At 43.2% G+C, this 17965-nt stretch overlaps 1 protein-coding gene across 3 annotated transcripts; it reads left to right on the forward strand.

Moving 5' to 3' along the window:
* The first annotated feature begins 558 nt into the window (after positions 1 to 558).
* tango2 (transport and golgi organization 2 homolog (Drosophila)) lies at positions 559 to 15211 on the forward strand. Of its 3 annotated transcripts, none has more exons than XM_053610486.1 (9): positions 559 to 685; positions 2602 to 2725; positions 5369 to 5457; positions 8376 to 8495; positions 9225 to 9339; positions 12212 to 12279; positions 12441 to 12591; positions 14387 to 14491; positions 14598 to 15211. In XM_053610486.1, the coding sequence occupies exons 2-9, from the start codon at positions 2670 to 2672 to the stop codon at positions 14716 to 14718; spliced, it is 825 nt and encodes a 274-aa protein (XP_053466461.1). In that variant the 5' UTR covers positions 559 to 685; positions 2602 to 2669; the 3' UTR covers positions 14719 to 15211. The 3 variants fall into 3 exon arrangements, with proteins under 3 accessions (XP_053466461.1, XP_053466462.1, XP_053466463.1); XM_053610487.1 differs by having other exon boundaries at positions 12444 to 12591; XM_053610488.1 differs by lacking the exons at positions 559 to 685; positions 2602 to 2725; positions 5369 to 5457 and adding an exon at positions 6760 to 6978.
* The last annotated feature ends 2754 nt before the right edge of the window (positions 15212 to 17965 follow it).

The raw sequence follows: 17965 nt of genomic DNA on the forward strand, positions 1-17965 counted from the left end.
GTTCATTTATCCAATCCGTTAATTTATCCAATTAAGCCTCACTTATTGCATTTCTTGACACAAAAATGTCTATCATTTCATTTCTATAATTTTATATAATCTCTCATTCAATTAATGTTGAAAAAAATGACCAGTTTGTTTTCATAACATTATATTCCAGATTTGTAATTGATGTTGACTGGAGTAAATATACGTATGTATTAATGTTACTTGTTATATGGGGGGGGGGGGGGTAACTGTGCTTCGTCACCACCCTGCTGTTGATGAATTTCCTATAACAGCATGAGTTATAAAATCAGTAGATATCTCCAGCGTCATGGGATTCTGTTCTGTTTTGGCAAACAAACAAACAAAATAGTAATATATTTGCGCAAATGCATACAATCCTGACTTTAAATAAATGTATAGAATATGTCAGGGAATGCTTCTTTCAGTAGAAAATAAATTCGAAAAGCTTTTACATCCAGCCTGTTGTGACTTTTAAAATAAATAAATAAATAAACAAACTGGGTTTTGATTAGCTTTACAGTGAGTTAATGTATATTTGAGAGAGCTTGTTTCTCTACAATCTGGCAACCCAGACTCAAAGCGTGCACATTGTCGGTTAGGGGAATTCAGCGCACTTCCGGTTTAGCACTTCCTGCGTCCAGTCGCCACGAAGTGATCGTTTACAGCACATGGATTCGTGAGTAACTGATTAAACACGCCTGTTCCCAGCACACTGTCCGCGTTTGCGTCGTTTTCAGACCGCACCCGGGACAAAACACAGGCTAGCTTAGCATTTAGCAGCGGACTAACCTTCTGACAGCGGCGGAGTTCCAAACCGCTCGCGCTCCCTTATCCGGGTGCACTACGCCGAGCCGGCAGTAGAATGGTTTGTAAACACTATGTAGTGCCCTAGATATCAAATAGGGAGCGATTCAGACACTGTCAAACTACTAGAGGAGGCGATCCGATCATTTACTGTTTTTAATTTCCTAATCTGAAATTAGTATTTTATTAGATATACGATTTGTAACTGGAATAGATAGTTAGCAGCTTTGTGTGTGTGTGTGTGTGTGTGTGTGTGTGTGTGTGTGTGTGTGTGTGTGTTGACCTCCAGTTCACTCATTGCGACACTGTATTAGGAAAATATCAGGGTGTGGATCATTTGTCCCTTTAGCTGTTTTTTTTTGTTTGTTTTTTTTTAATTATTATTTAAAATATATATTTTTTAAATGTTTATAAAACACAATACATATCATTATCAATGCACCTTGCTTTTAAATGTTGTTTCACATCAAAACAAACAATAATGATGACTAAACCCTTTCTGGGAAGTGAATTAGTTTCTGTTTGAGGTCTATGGTGTGTGTGTATATAATTAAAGGAGGAACATGAACTCTGAAGAACTTAAAACATGTTTCTGTAGAAATACTGTATTTCTCATGTGTTTAGAGCTTCTGGTGCTAATTAGGGGGCCAAGCAGCGAGGTTGCGTAGGCAGCCTATTGTTGTTCTACCTTTCTTCTTTTTCTTCTTCTGGCGAGGGTGTCTAGGGCAGCCCATAGGACCGTCTGGTAAAAAGTTATGGAATTTGGCACGCTGGTTGTGGAGGGTCTAAGCAACATTCTGATAAAATTTTAGCCAAGTGCTGCAACCGCTCTAGCGCCACCGTCGGGCCTAATTTGGAAGCAGGTTTACGGACGTAACTTTTGAACCATGTGTCTAAAATGTAAAAGCCTGGGATTCCCTGTGTCGAGACGAGTTCAACGCACCTTATGACGTCAATTTCCGTCCAATCGGGATTTCCCGCCATCTTGGATTTGGTCAAAAAAACATCCACTATTCCTCCTACAAATGTTGTTCAATCGTCACCAAATTTGGCACACATCATCATTATAAAACTTGGTAGGCATCTTCAGGACCATGCCCCAGTGCTGTGCAACAAATTTCGTGCCAGCGCTACTTACCGGTCCAAAGTTACAATAACATGCCTAAAACGCGTCCATCGGAGTGGCATTTCTGCTGCTCCTCCTCCAAATTGTATCCAATCTTCACCAAATTTGGCGCGCATCGTCTTAAAACCTGTCTAAAGAAAAGTTAGCAAAGGACCTCAGATATTCAAAACCGTTCCCCCATAACAGACAGACAAATGCGTGAAACTACAAATCCCTCTTCAATCCCTTTGCCTATAGTTATGGCCCTGCTTTCCTGTGATTGCTCATGCAACAATTGTAGCGCGTCGGCGAATGTGTGGCTCACCGAGTCTGGGTGCTTGGCCCCCGAAAATGATGCTTGCAGCTTTAATTTGTTGGTTAATACTGTATTTGCATTCTTACTGGGAGATTGTGTCCCATGCTGATGTCACAAGATCACGCTGTTGGTAGAGCAGTTCCAATGGAGTTTATTGATTGGAGAAATCATTTCAACAGTCTCAAACATGAGGGATAACGCTCAGGTTTCGCTGTTAACTTCGAGAGAGAGAAAAAAGAAGCGCTGGTGATGGGAAACTGTTTCTATCTGCGATTAAAATACGTGAGAACAGGGATTAGCTTTGAAAGCGGCTCTTAGACATTTGGGTGAATCCAGGAAGTACTTTCTGTCCCTCTTCTCGTTCTAGCACTTAGCACGGGTTCTCGACTCAACCGCTGCTGCGATAGATACCGCTCGGCCGAGCGTGACCTCCTCATGTGCATCATCTTCTTCAAGTTCGACCCCAGGCCTGCGTCCAAAAACGCCTACAGGTGAGCGGCTTGCTTTCTCAGCGACGAGCTGTTCTTCTTCAATCCTTTTGAAGTTTGTTTTTCCTTAAAAAAAAAAAAAAAAAAAAGCTTCACTTTGATTTAAACCAAAAAAAAAAATGGCTAAGGTTGCTTCATTAAAACCCCCGGCTTGGTTTACTAACAGTCTAATTACAGACAGTGCTGTGCTTGGTTAATGAATATAACACACACACACACACACACTGTTCACAACAAAGTGAAAGCAGACAGCACTCAGAGTAATGAAGACCGTGCACCCATAATTCCAAGCTCTAAACCGCTACGCGAGAGAGACACTCTCGACACTCAACTGTGTGTGGATGCGGAGTATGTATACACTGTGAAATATATATGCAGATTATATTCAGACGAAACGCCAACACGTACAGTTTAACCGTAGTGTTCATTCTACTGAATCTGTTGCTACGGCGATACTAGTGACCCCTAAATACGGTGTAGTTCACCTAGCATAAAAAGCTGATTCACTGAAGGGGAAAGGTTGCCATTTAACCTCGTATGTGTCGTATTGCGCGTTTAAAGTTAAGGAGCTCGTGTTGACTGGTCAGTCAGTCGCGTGATAAGATAACTCGGAGCATCCTCGTCACCACTGCAGGACTTTCACCTTTGCTCTGGAGCAGGGAACACATTTCACTGGTGCGTCGTACAGAAGATAACGTACTTCGCTGCACATTTCAACTCGAGGCTAACTCGAGGTTTATCCACAACGTCGCGAAGGATTTCGTTAAAAGTTTCCGTCCTCTCTCGGACGTATCTCGAGCTCATCCGTGACATCCACGTGGGGTTGCATTTTAGGGTCGGAACACACTGTTCTCGCTTTCTGACGAGGGTGATGAATACCTCATGACACTCAAATGCCTGCGTGAACTTTCCCCATGCGCTTTCAGTGTAAAGTAGGAGGAGCTAACATGGCAGTGAGTTTTAGCATCTGGAGCATTGGATCTCGATCATTTTACACCCCTTTAATTGTGAATTTATTAATTTTTTTAAAAAATCACAGACCTAAGAGTTTTTGCGAACTTTCCATCCATAGAACCCATTTTTATTCAGATTGTCTTTAGAGTCCATGGGACGTCATTTATAGGTGCAAAAACGTTTTGATAATGGTGCGTCCATGAGTTTATGATGTCCACACCGTCCCTGTAATACTCACTGGTTCTCAGGAGCCTACTTCGAGAACCATGGATCTAGAGGAACATGACAAAGTCTTCAGAACGGACGCTGAAGTGATGCTTTTCCTGACATCCGTGCTTTCGTACGCTTGTCGACGTACGCTTGAGTCCTGCCTTGACCGGAGCGTTGGAATTTCCCGAGACGAGTATTCTCAGAAGAGGTCCCGTGTGGCTCTGCAAGTGTTGAGAAACATACACTGCTGCGTAACTCTGTACTCGCTTGGCTGGAACGCCGAGGATTGAGGCATCCTGGGCTGTCAGTCAAGAATTATTATTATTCAGAATGTTCAGCCACGCCCGTTCTTATACCGTGATGAGTTATGCAGTTATCCTAGCATGACTTTATCGCATTGTTCCATCTCTGCACTTTCCCGCCTGTAATCACCAGCCACTGCCGGGACGGGGTTTAACGAACGCAGCCGATAAGACCGTAAAGCAGCGAGATTGATATTGCTGAGTGTCTCTCTGGACGCTAATCATTTGCCTAGTTGTTAGCTTAACGATGTGCCGCGCAGGTTTTTCACCTCACCAGGAAGACCAACAGTGTATGAGGCCTCTGTATGAAACTGCTCACCTTTTTTTTTTTTTTTTTTTTATATCCCCCTCTTGTGCATTTTCCCTCCGCCTCTCAACCTCAGCCGTTCTCTTTTGCACATTCTCCGTCCATTTTGTTCTCGCCTCTTCTCTATCTCTCTGATCGAGGAGGTGATTTCCGTCTCCGCGGGTTTCCCGGGCCAATCTAATTTTCTCCGCCCGGCCGAAAGGAGCGAGTTGTTCTCAGATTGAGAGCCGCGGCGCTTCTTTCCAAACCCATCTTTCGGAGGGAAATGAAATGGAGCAGAACAGATGGAGGCGGCGTTAATAGACTCGACGCCGTATACCGAATCAGTAGGGTCCGGAGGAGCAGCTACCATAAGCTGCTTTTATTTAATCGCTCATCAAAACGTAAACATTGATACAGGGTGGCGGTAGCTTTGAGGTGGAGGACTGCAGAGGCCACGCCTCCTTCGCTGGGACTGGTGGGTGTAAAGGCCAATAATGAGTGACTGGGTGGTGTGATGAAGCAGTTTTGATTCTTTTCCGACATCCCAAAGTGTTTCATCCCTCTTCTACCTCATGGACACTGGACAGGTAAATATCAGGTGACGTTTTTCCCATCTTCATCTGTCCAGTTAGGGTTCATGGCCTACAGGATCCAAACCCTACGTGGTCTTCTGCGGTTGTAGCTCATCCGCCCCGAGGTTTGATATAGCTCTGAGATGCTTTTCTGATCGACACGGTTGTAAAGCGTGGTTATTTGAGTCACCACAGCCTTCCTGGACCAGTCTGGTCATCCTTTTTTTTTGTTTTCGCACCTTCTGACCAAACAGCACCGACTCCAGTGCTATTAATATAGTTCTTTTCTGTTCATTCATCTGTCTATATTTCTCTGCAGGCTTATTTTGGCGTCGAACAGAGATGAGTTCTACAACAGGCCGTCCAAAGCTGCCGACTGGTGGGGCTGCGGCAAAGAAATCCTCAGCGGTAAGAGCGCGGTCACGTGACCTTGACCCGTATTATCATCATCCGCCATCTTTATTTCATCTGCGCACGCGATTTCTGCTTCTGTTCACTATTCATGCTCACTCACCGCATACTGATATCTAGCGTAACGGCGCAAGTCTGAAAAAATGACAACTGAAAAGAACATGAATTTCAGTCAATCTCGGAAAGATCTGGAATGTTTGTTTATTTTTCCCACAAGAAACCGTGAGAAACGTCGTCTCGGATTGTATTCTGCCTCATTTATGCATCGCAAGCGTAATCCTAAACAGCACTCTGAGAGAAGCGGGTACGGTACACGTTTATCTAGGCGTCTCGGTCCCGGCGCTCCCCTCCTCCGGACTGCAGCGGGAAAAGCGCGTGTAATTGACTCGTCACCGAATAGGAAACTGGCTCTGCCTCGGGCTGTGAGAGAGGTCCGGGCTGTGTTGTTGCTCGCCGGCCTCTGTTTGTGCCGCTAATCACGGGGTCAGTGACCGACAAGGGCCCTTAATTGATGGGTGCTTTTATGCGAGGTGACGGAAATGAAGTGCGGAGCAGGAGGGGAGGTTGATATCTGATGCAGGAGGGACGAGGGGATGAATGCTGATGAAGAGCGACGCAGAACACGGAGCCCACGGGATCCTCGGGCAACGTGACCGGCTTGGAGAAACGGATCTTAATGCACAATACAGTCGCATAACTGATGAACAGATTTAGATTTAACATCCAGATAGGATTCTATAATTACACCAAGTTATTTTCTGCTGAAAAAAACCCCAAACAAACCAAACAATAGAAACCCTCATAGAATTTGTAATGGTTTTAATGGGAATTGTATTGGTTTTAATGGAAACTGTAACGGTCACTGTTGGTCTCTACGGGTAATTAGTTGCCTTCTATTGGTGGCATGTTATATCTAGTGGACACCATTAAGGACTAATGGTTTTAATGGTTAGCTGATGGTTTGTAATGTTATTTGTAGTGGAAACCATTAGAATTTCTTTGGTTTCTACTGTGTTTTTGTTCAGCAGGGTTATTTTGTTTTGTACCACATTGCCGTTAAAGGTGCATCAACCTAATTTAACTTACATAAGTCTTTATTATTATTATTATTATTATTATTATTATTATTATTTTTACGATGGACTGTCTAACAGTTAAGCGAGTCTGACATTTGAATGATTAGAGGTTAGAAAGCGTTCATGAAACGTTTTTCTTTTCCTGTTCATTCAACTTGCAGGTTTATATTAATGCCCTTATGTTTACGTTTGTCATGTTTCCATAGTAACACCTTAGTAAGATTCCGCGTCGTCCTTCTGTGAGGAGATGTTCGGCGTCGACGGAAGGAGTTTCTCTAGAACACGATGAGACGTTTTTCAGCCTTAACTATAAACTGATAAAAATGCCTCGCACGTCGTTCGTTAATTGATTCCAAATGTAGGCGCTTCAGGATGTGCAGTTACATGGAGGAGGAAAAAAAAAATCAACTTTAAGGGTTCTGCTCCATCACAGCCTCAGAAGGTTTTATCCCTCACCTAATAGTCCAGTCTCTTAAATGTTTAAAATATATATATATATATATAATATTTTACACTAAACCATATAAAACTCATTAAACACGCTCTCTGAAGATGGTTCGAGAGTCTTCAGGAAGCTGTACGCTCGAAACTAAACGCCCTGCCGACGAACTGGATATGAATTATTTAAGGAAATCATATCTCACCGTAATTTGAATAATCCCGTATGCAGGGGGCGCAGAAAAGCCACCAGGCTGCAGGTTTAATAAAATGGAAGCCGTGCCGTTTTTGCACAGCGTGGAGATACGAAAGTGAAATCCGCTGTCGGATACGTGACCACAGAGGGGTTCGGTAGGGGGGGAGGGGTCGGTTAAGGGGTTAAGTTAAGTTAAATAACTTAACTAGAAGTTGGTTCTAGAGGCTTAAACTAACACGTGCTAGGTTTGAATTGGTCCTTTTTTTGTTGTTATACATGCTAAATGCATAAACAAGAAAACAAAACAACAACACGGTAAGAAAAACGACTACTTCAACCCTTTCTGCGTTAGCTAGGTAACCCTGTGTTAACTGCTAGCTAATGTCGATAACTAACATTGGGTGGCGTTTTATACAAAGGTATTTACAATTTGGAATGTTTTATATTAAAACAAAAAAAAGTTAAACATTTTTAATTACAAACAATAATGCTTTGAATTTGAAATACCTACCATGCAATATTTAAAAAAAAAAAAAAGTTAAATATATTTATATGCAAGTTTAAAAGTCTAAACGGTTGTTTTCCTCAATAAAAACTTTCACGTGAATATTTTGCCTTATGTAGATTTATTGTTTGAAATTTGGAATGTTTTATGTTTTAAAAAAAAAAAAAAAAAGTAATGTTGCTTATTAATGTAAAAAAAATTTTGGAAAAAATATATATATATATTAAAAAAGAAATTTATATCACGGAAAGTAAAAAAAAAAGATTTAACCAATTTGGATTGTCTTATGTTTAAAAGAAATGCGGAATAAAGTTACAAATTTACAAATCTAATATAAATTAAGCCATTTTAGAAAAAAATTTAGATTATATAAATTTGTAACCTTTTCTCGCTTTTTTTTTTTTTTTTTAACTGAAAGAAAAATGTTTCGAATTTCACGTTTTAAATCTACTGCTGTAAGTTTAAAAAAATAAAATCAGTTTAAAAGTTATGTTAAAAAAAATAGTAGGAATTAAGATAAAAATTCAATTCAAGTTTGGAATGCTGAACAGCATTAAATGAGTATTAGTTCATTTTATCTCGGTAGTTTACTAGTAAAGATCTGTTTCATTCATGGCTGGATTATACTGTAATAATGTAACACGCATTATTATTATTATTATTATTATTATTAATATTATTATGATGTGTGTGTCCTCAGGATTGGATATGGAGGAGGGGAAGGAAGGCGGATCCTGGCTCGGCATCAGTAAACGAGGCAAACTAACAGCGCTGACCAATTACCTGGAACATAAGAGCAACCCGGACGCCCTGGGCAGAGGTGGGACTTCAACATTTTGATCCAATTTTTCACGCGAACGCAGATTCAAAGAGGTAAAAACGTCGAATACGGTGACTTCGGAGTCAAACCGGATGATTTTTGCACCACTGGGACTTGAGTCGGAAATTCTGTGCTTCGTTTTCAAATCGGATATCGAGTTGAATCTTAAATTCGGCGTGCTCGGTGCAGAACTGCCTGCCGATTGGCTGAAATCTGACGCGATGAGTTTGAAACGCGGTTCTCCCGGCCAAATTCCGCCGCGAATTCTTTGGAAACGTGTAGCCCTGCTTCCAAATTCAAACCGTTTGTTTGTTTAGAGGTTGAAAAGCGTGATCTGCGATTTCTAAACGAACGCGTACAAATTCGGACGTTACTCTGTTGGCTGTGGAATATGGTCCGCTCCGATTTGGCTGCGAATGGGACGTCCTGTTTACGCCGACACACGCCCATTAAAGTGCGTGAGACGGGCCTGAGTGATCCGCTCATTGAGTGTGAGGTGCGCTTCCAGATAATGATTTTCACTCAAGGCCCCGGGTCTCGTTGGCGACGCTGCTGATGAAGTGCTATTAAGATCGCGGCGTCTTATTGAGTGATGCTGGCTCTTTTATCGACGCGGTGCTAGTGGGGCGTGACGATACACTGCACCTGGCTCAGAACGTCAGCTTTAGGAGCATGAGAATGCTCTGCCTTCTTTCAGAAACCTTGACTTCTCCCAGTTTGTTTCTCCAGGGTTTTTAGTGTCAAATTACATGACCGAGAACGTGGACAGCTTCTCGTACCTGCGCAAGGTGTCATCCGAGGGGCAGCTGTACAACGGCTTCAACCTCCTCACCGCCGAATTCAGGTGAATTTTTTTTTTAATTCTTTTTTTTTTTTCTCCATGACTTGAAAGATATGTAAAACACGATTAAAAGTAATGGGTTAAGACACGGCCTCGGCACGAGTGGCCGAGAAATCCCGTTCAGAACACTGACCTCCGGTCCAGGATGCTTGTTTGGGTCACTCCACTGTATATCCTGGGGGCAGAGCCTCATGAACTTTGGTAGGAATTTGGGGGAGGGTGTTTTAAAAAAAAAAAAAAAAATTAAAAAACCCACCTTTTTAACTTTTATCTTGACAAGCATGACTAATTTTACCAACTGCACCTTTAAATAATAGTGAAGATTGCTTCATTTGATTCAGTTTAACTCCTTGTAGAATTCATGTCAGTCGTGGAGCTGAGGCGGGTTCTGTTTTTTGAAACGGTTGCATATAATAGTTCGATTGAGAATCTGAACGAGTCCAAAGACTTTATGCTAGCTTCCATTATGAAGGGAATTAGCATGTATTCGAGGAAGGTCATCTCCGTCCGTCTCTCTCTCTCTCTCTCCTTGTCCATCTCTTTTGTGATGTGGGATAGAGCTGTAAAAGAAGTGATTATGTCTGATCTCAAAGGTCTGATCCATTGATCTGGCCACCTGCTCTCTCTGCTCTTCCTAGAACTGGAAGGACTTTGAGATCCCTGTTTAGAATTCCGCTCCACGGCTGTTCCTAACAGCACACCGTGTCCTCCGGGGCTTCGTGGGCTCTTTGTTACAGTGAGGGTTTTTTACATTTTTATTTTAAAGAGGTGATTCCAGCAGACACAGCTGTGGGATTGTGGGATTTGAATGGTGAAACGTTGGCGTCGCTGGATTGGACGGATAGCGCTGCGTTCTTGAGTGCATCAGAGGCGTCGAGTGAAATCATTCATTTAATATCCCTATTAAACACTATACAGCTGATCCAGGAAGTTTGTGAGTTTGGGTACTGAGTCGTATGGGCACTAATCCAATACACCGCTGCTACAATATTGGAAAAATCTGCACAGTGTCTGGACTGTACACTTGAGAATAGATAGCACATGTCCATGAGTACGCTCCACACACTAGGGGGCAGCTGTGTGCCTCTACATAGCCAGGAATAGCAGCAAAATAATGTGGTCAACTTGATGACTCTGTTGATAGATTCTGCAATGTTTTTTTTTTTTTTTTTTAGACACTTTTCCCAAAAAAGAGCCTAGTGACCAACTCGATACAGCTCTCCAGCTCACATCTCAGCTGCTGAGAGTGTGTAAAAGGAATCACTGATCAACATAGTTCTCAACGACCAATGACTGATCAGCATAGTTCCCAACGCCCAATCACTGATCAACATAGTTCCCAACGACCAATGACTGATCAACATAGTTCCCAACGACCAATGACTGATCAACATAGTTCCCAACGCCCAATCACTGATCAGCATAGTTCCCAACGCCCAATCACTGATCAACATAGTTCCCAACGACCAATGACTGATCAACATAGTTCCCAACGACCAATGACTGATCAACATAGTTCCCAACGACCAATGACTGATCAGCATAGTTCCCAACGCCCAATCACTGATCAACATAGTTCCCAACGACCAATGACTGATCAACATAGTTCCCAACGACCAATGACTGATCAACATAGTTCCCAACGACCAATGACTGATCAGCATAGTTCCCAACGCCCAATCACTGATCAGCATAGTTCCCAACGCCCAATCACTGATCAACATAGTTCCCAACGACCAATGACTGATCAACATAGTTCCCAACGACCAATGACTGATCAGCATAGCTCCCAACGACCAATCACTGATCAGCATAGTTCCCAACAACCAATCACTGATCAGCATAGCTCCCAACGACCAATCACTGATCAACATAGTTCCCTACGACCAATCACTGATCAGCATTGTTTGTCCCACCCTCATACTTTATTTTTGTTTGTTTTAATTTTCCTACTGCTTCATTAGTGCAGAATTTTTAAAAATATGCAAATCGATCGTTTGTGGTGCCAACTTGTTCTTTTCTGAGCAGCCATCAGCTACTTTCTCCTGAAAACAAACACTTGGCAGCACTGCAAGCAGTGAAGAATTAAATCACTGGAGTCATTGAGGAGGACGTTGACAGGCTACACCGTGTCATGGTGGACACTTTGTATCTTTGAATCTATTACGGACCGCTTCGTTTATTCCTTCATTATCGCAGCCGAAGGTATAACAGTCCAGACGGTTACTGGGCTATTGGCCCCCTGCTCTCAACAGTGATGCATGCAGCAATAATCTCTGTGGAAACTCGACCGTGGCGATCTCATTCCCAAATCAATAGCAGCATCCTGCAACTGGAGAGGGGTTTTCTATTATAATAAAGAGACCCCCCCCCCCCCCGCCCCCCATCTTGCCCTCCTGCAGTGCCTCAGCTCGTGATGAGACTCTAATGTTTGCTGTGATGTATACACGGCCTATAAACATTCCTCTAATTTCCACTCTTGATAACGGAGAAGAGGAGCTCCACGCTGCCAAACAGAGCAGTAAATTGGAATCGTGTTAAAAGGAGAAAAGTAAAACGTTTCGGACGAACTGAAAGAAACTAGTTTCAGAAAAGAGTCGACTCCTGACCGTGTACGTCGGGACGATGTGACAAATATCTCTACCATATCTAACAACACTTCACAGGAAGTCGTGTCTCACCGTGTGACATTTGACCTCCGAGTTTTTCAAGATCAGTGCTGAGGCTGATTAGCGATGGTCTTCACTCTCTGCCACTCGTGGGCGGTGGCGGTGTTCAGTGAAGATAAATGGGCTTCATGATTACGCTAATTTGTGGGGGGGTTTTTTTTAGTGTTCGCTTATTATGTTTCATCTCTCTGTGTCGCCCAATGCAGAGCCAGTGAGGACACGATGTGTTACTATGGAAACAGGGGCAGTCCGGAACCCGTGCGCCTCAAAGCGGGTTTGTTCTGTTCCTCTATGGGCACACACACACTTAGCACTTTCTTCTATGTGCATGTCGTATACTTGACAGAAATGCGGGTGAGAAATGCAAGTATGTGAGCAAGGAGGACAGAGCTCTGTGTGTGTGTGTGTGTGTGTGTGTGTGTGTGTGTGTTTCAGCAGGAATCTACGGTCTCAGTAACTCTCTGTTGGACACTCCTTGGAGGAAGATGCAACGCGGGAAACAGCACTTTAGCAGTGTGGTGAATAAAACACTGCCCCCTGAAGGCCTGGTCCAGGAACTGCTGCAAGTCCTGAACGACGAGGAACTGTGAGGAACTGTCTGTCTGTCTGTCTGTCTGTCTGTTTACACACACACACACACACACACACACTATGTTCTGTATGCCATGTTTCTACTCTTTCTTGGTTTATTTGGAGTCACACACTCACATTCCACTTACATACTGAAATCCTTCTAGACCCTCCACATGTCTCTCTCTCTCTCTCTCTCTCGTACTTTCAGTCCTCTGATTTGTTCACTTTAGGCGAAATCCAGGAGAGTGTATTTGAAAGTTATTGCAGAAGATCTTTGAAAACTTTAAAGCAGCGTTTCGGGGTTTTTTTTGCCCCGCAGCCTGAGGAGGTCGATTTTAATGAACTCGTCGCTCGTGCAGCAGCTCACGTCCGTCTGATCATCAGAGAAGTACAAATTTAACTGGAACTGTCTCTCTTTCACACATGCACACGCAGATACATCTCTCTCTCTCTCTCTCTCTCTCTCTCTCTCCACCTCGTTATCACTTAACAAACACTGACGATAGCGAGCCGCTACACGAGCACGTTTAGCCGTGCCCTTGCGTGGACTAGATGGAGAAAATGGAATGTTGATGAGGTGTTGAGTGTGTGTGTGTGTGTGTGTGTGTGTGTGCACGTTATTAACCTCCGCGGAACTGATGTATTGCTATAACGAGTTTCAGACACGGCACAAGCGTCTTCGCTGTGGCCTGACGCTCAGATTTGAGCTTTGTACCCTTTTTGTGAGCTTTGAACCGTGTTTAAAAAAGTGTCAGGAACGTGAGAATTCGTTAATACGAATGAGCACAAGCGGAGCAGGTGACGAGCACGTGATGAGCTAATCAAAGCCGTTCTGGGTTTTCTTTAACGCTCTGCGTTCACCAGCCAGCAAGCAGCGAGCAGGGGGCCAGGCATTTCCTGTGGAAGCGCAGATGCGAAGAGAAACACGGTGCTTTACTTATGTTAATGCAGTTGAGTTCTAATGTGAATTTATAAGCCGAACGACGGGGTTTAATCAGACCCCGGATTAGAGGGAAACTCGCCGGGATTAATTGATGTTTCATTGAGACATTCGTGATTGAAAGATGATACTGTGTCGGAATCAGCTATAATTTTATCCCGTCAGGGTTTGGGGTTTGTTTGAGACACTCGTCCTGTCATCGGGGAAAAGAACATTCAGTGGGCTTGCAGATATTGCGAGCCAGCAAAGCGGCGTAAATTTGAATTGATGTTATTCATGAGACGGCGTGATTGCTGTTCTCGTTATCCTGAACAAATACAGACCTGCATCCCTGCGGCTCCAGTTACGTCTCTCGCCCTCTCTGATAACGAGCCTTACTCTACACTGATGTTCATGTGCGACGCGACGATCCCTGCTAGAGAAAACAACCGTGACCATCGGTAGGGTCGTCTCGCTGTTTATTTATTATCTACTTAGCTCTTGTTTATGATCTGTCATGCAGGATGAAAACCACTTTGTCTGAGAAGTTCTATGAATGAATCTGAAAAGGCGTTGCGTCTCAGGAAGAAGACTCGGGATGTAGTAGAGGTCATGATATTGGGTCGTTCCACCCTAGTTCAACTAGGTTACATGGTTTCCCTGTGCTCTGGGGGTTTCCTCTGGCTACTCCGGTTTTCTCCACCAGTCCATGTCCAAATTGTCCATAGATTGTGACTGTGCCCTGTAGTGGGATGGCACCTCATCCAAGGTGTCCCCTGCCTTGTGTCCCGGGTTCTCCATGTGACCCTGTGTAGGACAAGCAGATACGCGATATGGAAAAATGGATGGATCGATGGGATCTTCTTACCTCTCTCTCTCTCTCTCTCAGAAACACACCTGACCACATGCAGGAGAGCCAAGGTGAAGGCTTCAGCAAGGACTTGCTTAAACTTCTGTCCGCTGTGTGTGTGCGTGCGCCGGGTTACGGCACCAGGTTGGCGAATTATTGTGTTTATCTTGAACGTTTGGTGAAAGTTCTCTGGACCGTAGCGTTGTTGAAGTCTGTTTACTTTGCGTTTCTTTCTCACTCTCCGGTTCAGGACGAACACCATCATCCTGATCGACAGCGAAGATAACGTCAGCTTCACCGAGCGCACCATGCTGAACTGCGACGTCACCCAGTGGAGCACACGGTCCTTCCAGTTCAAGCTGCAGGAATGAGCGCACCACACCCGCCGCCACTCGTGCCTTTCTTCACCATTTCCATTGAACTCTCACTCTCCGCTGAAGCGAGGGATTTCTTCCAGCAAGCGTCTGTGTAGAGTTCCATAAGACTCTGAAGTGTGAAGACCCCCGAGGCACCGTCACGTGGCTGAACCTGAACACGACGTCTGTGGTAGTGTTGAATGTTGCACTAAATGTCGTTTTTGGTCCATTTTTTTTTTAAATAACTACTATCGATCAGTATTGATGTAAGACTTGAGTAGTGATGTTGAATAGGTTAGAATTCTTTGAAGGCTATCTGCCAAAGAAAACAGACTCTTTTTAATTTGGAGACATAAGTGAGTTTTGTTTTGATTAGTGACCTGCTGTTTAAAAAAAAAAAAAAAAAAAAAAAAAAAAAAAATCAGCTCACGTATGGCACAACTCAGGAACTGCACATGATGTATGGTGCTCCGATCACCACAATAAACTTTATTTCATCTTCCATAACTGTACAAACTGTGTGTTGTACACAACATGGTTGTTCCCTTGATGTTGAGCATAATTTGTATTAATCTTGATTGAGATATTATGAGTGGTTTTTTTGGTAGGCAGTTGTAAGATGTTAGCATAACGTTAGCTATGTCTCAGATTGAGTACTTGGCATAATTTAGTGCAAAAAAAAATTCATTTTTACAAACATATACCAATCTGAAAAAATAATATATGCTTTATATTATATAATGTTTTTGAAAAGTGACTGGGCCTGCTTGAATACTGTCCCAGTCACTCCCACAGCAAGTTTGACCAATCCCTATCACTCCCACAAAAGGTTTGACCAATCCCTATCACTCCCACAAAAAGTTTGACCAATCCCGATCACTCCCACAGAAGGTTTGACCAATCCCGATCACTCCCATAGAAGGTTTGACCAATCCCGATCACTCCCATAGAAGGTTTTACCAATCCCTATCACTCCCATAGAAGGTTTGACCAATCCCTATCACTCCCATAGAAGGTTTGACCAATCCCTATCACTCTCATAGAAGGTTTGACCAATCCCGATCACTCCCGCAAAAACTTTGACCAATCCCTATCACTCCCATAGAAGGTTTGACCAAACCCTATCACTCCCATAGAAGGTTTGACCAATCCCTATCACTCTCATAGAAGGTTTGACCAATCCCGATCACTCCCGCAAAAACTTTGACCAATCCCGATCACTCCCATAGAAGGTTTGACCAATCCCGATCACTCCCATAGAAGGTTTGACCAATCCCGATCACTCCCGCAAAAACTTTGACCAATCCCGATCACTCCCATAGAAGGTTTGACCAAACCCTATCACTCCCATAGAAGGTTTGACCAATCCCGATCACTCCCATCGAAGGTTTGACCAATCCCGATCACTCCCGCAAAAACTTTGTCCAATCCCTATCACTCCCATAGAAGGTTTGACCAATCCCTATCACTCCCATAGAAGGTTTGACCAATCCCGATCACTCCCATAGAAGGTTTGACCAATCCCGATCACTCCCATAGAAGGTTTGACCAATCCCGATCGCTCCCATAGAAGGTTTGACCAATCCCGATCGCTCCCACAGAAGGTTTGCCCAATCCCGATCGCTCCCGCAAAAACTTTGACCAATCCCGATCACTCCTGCAAAAACTTTGACCAATCCCTATCACTCCCACAGAACGTTTGAACAATCCCACATTCTCCTGCAGAAAGTTTGACCAATCGACCGGCTTCTGCAGTAACTTAAATCACAATGACCCTGACCAAAGTGAAGCATTTACTCTGGCATTTATCCACTGAAGCAAGGGTGAGACTTGGGAATAAACTGTTTTTGGCAAGTGTGTGTTTTTAGGTTCTCCGTATGGGACCATCCACAGGAGCAGAAGGTAAGCCACAAGTGCAGAAGCAGAGCATCAGGACGGATTAAGAGTACGTTGTATGAGTCGGGACTCTGGCAGGACTGGCTGTGACAGCATAACTAACATGGGTAACACGCTTACGAGAGCACCCTGGAACATAACCTATCACCAAGTGCCATGAATCGCTGCGTCGCACTAAAAACCTCCCTGTTTACCAAAACTCTGAATGCTCATGGGTTTAGATTTCGGCTCTGAACTAAGGCAACAGTAAGAGGACAAAAGCTACACTTGCCTACAGCAAAGTGCTGGTTGTCTGAGCAGATCAGATTTGATGGAGTGTGTCTTATGAATCTAGTTTCCCAGCTTTGTAAGTTTTGAGGTGAAATAACAGTTTCTCTTTATTTACTTCATGACCTCGAATGACTGACTTCCATCGATTAGTCGGATGGAAAGATGCCGAGACTTTTGGTCGCCTCAGAAGTTGTTTTTGATGAAGGAATGGGGAAAAAAAATTGCACCCTGTCTTGAAAGAAGCTTCACTGATGCACAAAAACCTCACGATGGACTTTTTACATAAGCAACCGTCGCTGAGTAAAATAAACTGATGTTAAGTGCAGTTTAATTAAAAAGAAAAATTCAAACGAGATCAATTTTAATCAGTTTTAAAAGCGTCACATATAAGACACATATAAGGGTAGGATGTCCTTTTACGCACAAAGGTTTATTATTCGACTGAGATGAAAATTCTTAAAAACTGTTACTGCATTTACTGATTTGGTCACACACTTTAATCTAAAGCAGAAACCAGTCCCAGTAAAAGCCATGGTAGGTGCTGTAGTGTTTTCACACACTGTTCAGTATTATTCTATGCAGATTAAAATCTAGCACATAATTTCTCTCTCTCTTTCTCTCTCTCTATTTCTTTTAGCAATCTGTACATGGAGGGTTGTTTTTTTTTTATTATTATTGCTGCGGCCAAAAATGCTTGATTTTAGTTTTTTGTGGTAAACTACTTTAACTGGTGAAATCACGATCGCAGGAAATTGTTTTTAAAGGTCTTTCACAGTGGGGTTTGTTGGTAAATGAGACCTTTTAGCTGTACTCATGTTCGACGCATGTGAATCGAAGTGGGCTTTGGCTTGAATGCGTGTTGTGATGACGTCATATGACGCACCTTGGCCAAAATCTGCAGTAATTTTTAAAAATTGCAAGCTCCTCGGAATACTGCAGAGTGGAGGGATTTTATTTGTGCTGTTGTGAGGGGTTCTATTCAGGGGGTTGAATAATTTAGAGACTGGAGACGTCATTATAAGTTGCATTTTCAGTTGAGTTTGGGGAGACCACTTGAAGCATTCGTCGTGTTGAACTATTTCAACTGCTTTTTTTT

This window comes from Ictalurus furcatus, chromosome 22, assembly GCF_023375685.1.
Source record: "Ictalurus furcatus strain D&B chromosome 22, Billie_1.0, whole genome shotgun sequence".
NCBI classification, from domain to species: Eukaryota; Metazoa; Chordata; class Actinopteri; order Siluriformes; family Ictaluridae; genus Ictalurus; species Ictalurus furcatus.